At 45.0% G+C, this 3,642-nt stretch overlaps 1 protein-coding gene across 2 annotated transcripts; it reads left to right on the forward strand.

The window, feature by feature from the left end:
* The first annotated feature begins 825 nt into the window (after nucleotides 1-825).
* On the forward strand, nucleotides 826-3,357 carry LOC106816392 (galactoside 2-alpha-L-fucosyltransferase 3-like). Of its 2 annotated transcripts, none has more exons than XM_014820993.1 (2): nucleotides 826-1,249; nucleotides 2,293-3,357. In XM_014820993.1, the coding sequence occupies exons 1-2, from the start codon at nucleotides 1,212-1,214 to the stop codon at nucleotides 3,227-3,229; spliced, it is 975 nt and encodes a 324-aa protein (XP_014676479.1). In that variant the 5' UTR covers nucleotides 826-1,211; the 3' UTR covers nucleotides 3,230-3,357. The 2 variants fall into 2 exon arrangements, with proteins under 2 accessions (XP_014676479.1, XP_014676478.1); XM_014820992.1 differs by having other exon boundaries at nucleotides 826-1,245; nucleotides 2,289-3,357.
* Nucleotides 3,358-3,642: the final 285 nt, after the last annotated feature.

Below are 3,642 nucleotides of genomic sequence, written 5' to 3' on the forward strand. Positions count from 1 at the left end.
CTTCGAAGACATTGCATTTAAACGAGAACTGTTGTCCCTAACTGTGCACTGCATCAACAAGAAAAATGGCTGTGAGTGGAAACACGAACTGAGACAACTAGAGGTAAGAGCAATTTTAAATCATCAATCCAACTACGTAAATCATCCAACGTGTGTGTTTTGATTATGAAAAAAACCCAGACAGAATACACTGTGTCGTGTATAGTATAATATAGTGAAACGACATTGCTGTCATCCGAACTTATCGTAAAGTTAACTTGGTTTTAACATAATTTTATCTCGCAGTTGTAGCGATATATCTCACATTTACACATGTAATTACTCAGGATTATCCTTTCATTTTATTGTTTAGTCGTTGCGATATTAATGTGCTGCGCTTTTGATCATTTTATGTAAAAAGGCGCAACATAAATAAATAAAATAATAATCATAATAATAATAATAACTAGAGCACTCGGAGAGCGCAGACCTCCGCCAAGGCAGCTGAATTCTCTCACTGTGAAAAATTTAATTAATTAATTAATTAAATAATTAATTGGATTCGGATCACCACCAAAATGTAATTAATTCTAAGTTACCCCATTTCTGACCTATCCTGAAAATTTTATTAATTAATTGTATCCAGATCACCACCAAAATGTAATCAATTATAAGTTACCCCATTTCTGACCTATCCTAAAAATTTAATTAATTAATTAATTAATTGGATCCAGATCACCACTCAAATCTCATCAATTCTAAGTTAGCTAATTTCTGACCTATCCTGAAAATTTTATGACAATCCGTCCATAACTTTTTCAGTTAGGCTGTACACAAACAAACCCACAAACCAACAAACACACGCCGGTGAAAACATAACCTCCTGTCAACCCCTTGGCGGAGGTAATCACTGTGAAACAGCGTGCTGTTTGTATTGCGTGGTATGTGGTAGCATCCTAACGCAAAATCCTATTGTAGTTCGCAATGCGAAAGTTCTATGCAAGTGTAGCAGACTTCTCAACCGATAGCACTACGCCTCGAAGTCACGCATGGCTTGGTTACCGAATTGTGCCTTAGCAGCAGCGGAGATGCGGCAGAGCGTTTAAAACTCGACCAGGCGGGTGAAGGACCTCAGTGATAGACCCGCGTTTATGGCGCGCGGGTGCGTTTTAAGCATTGGCGCCCTATATGCATGCTGCTGTTTCTAACATTTCCGTGAATTTTCTCAGAAAATGGTTACGAGGATACAGAACGTCGCGTCCTTCTGTAAGTATGAACGCCGTATATGAGTAGTATATAGCTAACCTGCTGGACGCAACAATTCTGCGTTTCTATTCGTGGAATGCACGGATTGTCCCGTTGTACGTGTAAATGGTGCTCAAACACAATCGGGACTAGTTTACCGTACTGTATACCGTGTTTCTATCGAGTTAGATTCGAATTCGATGTTTATAGCAGGCATCACACGATTACATTGCTACCAAGGATTTAACTGATTTAACTGACTCCACCCCTCACCAAGGTGTGGGGTGGATAGAAGGGCAGGAAGACTAGGTCTTGTGTACGCCACCATCTAAAACAACTTGGCCACCTGTCCTTTGAAAATGTTAATGGACTCTGCATTTACTGCCTCTTTTGTTAGACCATTCCAGTGCTTGAAGACCCGTACACTAAAAAAATATTGTCATTCATCCAACCTAGAATGTGGAGTAAACAATTTGAAATTATGGCCCCTTGTATTATTGTAATCAGACATGGTAAAAAAAGTTGTTGAATCTACTTCTCCATGTGTCTGTTCTCAAGATCAGCTGTGTAATCGTTCGATATAACGATGATACCTGCTCGTTGTCAGAAACATCGCAAAATTAAGGCTAATGGTAACGCTGTGATAAATAATGTTACGAGAAGGTCTAGGATCTCGTAATGTTAAGCGGGCCACGAGTCAAAGTTAATGTTAATATTAATGTGAAGACTAATTTTGTTTCTGACCACGTCCCCCACCATTTCCGAATTAATTTGGTCGTTAGTTTTATGCAATCGTGGCTATAAGTTGAACGAACATGGAGAGCTCACATCAAAAATCGAATTACTTGTATTCCTCTAATAGTTCCCAAGTCTCCAAGGTTTACCAGGGAAAAACTGTCATATATATACGTGTTATCACTGGCGGGGGGATAATTAATACGTAGAGTCATAATTAATACGCATATTTATTGTAGTAATTAAAATACTCATTCTGGAAATACATCTGAAACATTTATTTAGCCACCGTGTATCAGTTATGTTCACTGTGTTTACCCCGTTTACAGGTAGAGGAGTTTTCTACGCGAGCGTCGCAGCATATATTGTGCTGTACAGCTTCGAAGGTAGCGATGACGGCGGCCCGACGTCCGCTCTGCGACACCGTCTGCTGCAGCACATCTCGCGCAATGCTAGCTTCCTGACGGCGTCGCTGCAGGGCAGGCTCGGAAATCAGATGTTCGTCTACGCGTCGCTGTACGGCATCGCCCGACGTACCGGCCTCGAACCCGTCGTCGCCGCCGACAGCGAGCTCGGTCACGTGTTTCGCCACCTGGCGGCTATGAGCATGCCGAGAACGCTTCTGGAAGGCTTCGACGTGGTGGTGCGCGACGACGCATGCTGCATCTATCGCTCGCAGCTTCTGCGGCTCCCCGCCGGACACGTCAAGATCGCCTCCTACCTGCAAGCGCATCGCTATTTCGCCGACTACGCGAGCGAGATTCGCGACCAGTTCAGATTCGACGAGGCGACGACGGCGCGAGCGACGGCTGCGCTGTTGTCGGCGCTGCATTCGATTGGAGAGACACCTGGCAGCGGAAACCCGCGCGTCGGCGTGCACATACGACGCGGCGACTACGTCAAAGTGTCGAAGGTCACCGGACAGAAGATGCCGCCGGTCAGCTACATCAGGAAGGCGATGTACCACTTCCGGCATCGATTTCCGTCGGCAGCATTCGTTATCGTCACTGACGATCACGTGTGGGCGCTGGAAAACGTCGGCGGAAGTGACGTCGCCGTCATCAGCTCGCCCGAACCAGAAGTGGACATGTGCGTGCTCGCCCTGTGCGATCACGTGATCATCACAACGGGAACGTTCGGCTGGTGGGCAGCATGGCTGGCGGGCGGCGACGTCGTGTACTATGCCGACGTCGCTACGGAAGGTTCATTGTACGCCCGCCAGTTCAGCAGCGACGACTATTTCCCGCCTTCGTGGATCGGCATGACGTGATCTTATATATATATATAATATATATATATACCTAGCTCCGTTGTTAACGCAGCTAGGTCGGCGCGCTACAGTTTCGCAATTCGAATGCGTACACACGACAGACAATACGCGACCAGCGTGGTGCCGAATATACGCGGCTTAGTTGGTGCGGAATATGATTCCGCGCTAAGCAAGCCGCGTATTTAAGTACGGTATACTGAATAAGCCGCGTATATTTTAGCGTGTGAACGCTCAAATACGGAACTGAAATCCTCGTGTGAACGCAGCTTATATGCGTATACACGTGCGTGTATGGTTGGCCATCGTACTCGAAATAATCATTTTTACCCCGGTTAAATTATAGACCTTTTACTCAATCAGAGGCCTTAATTGTTACACATAATTTAACCACGGATGAATTATTTTTACGGCGG

Source organism: Priapulus caudatus, unplaced genomic scaffold (genome assembly GCF_000485595.1).
Source record: "Priapulus caudatus unplaced genomic scaffold, Priapulus_caudatus-5.0.1 Scaffold1366, whole genome shotgun sequence".
NCBI lineage: Eukaryota > Metazoa > Priapulida > Priapulimorpha > Priapulimorphida > Priapulidae > Priapulus > Priapulus caudatus.

Coding starts and splice junctions, on each gene's coding strand:
- LOC106816392 (XM_014820993.1), top strand. CDS start 1,212: ATGGTTACGAGGATACAGAACGTCGCGTCCTTCTGTAA. Junction 1,250..2,292: donor AACGTCGCGTCCTTCTGTAA/GTATGAACGCCG, acceptor GTTTACAGGTAG/AGGAGTTTTCTACGCGAGCG.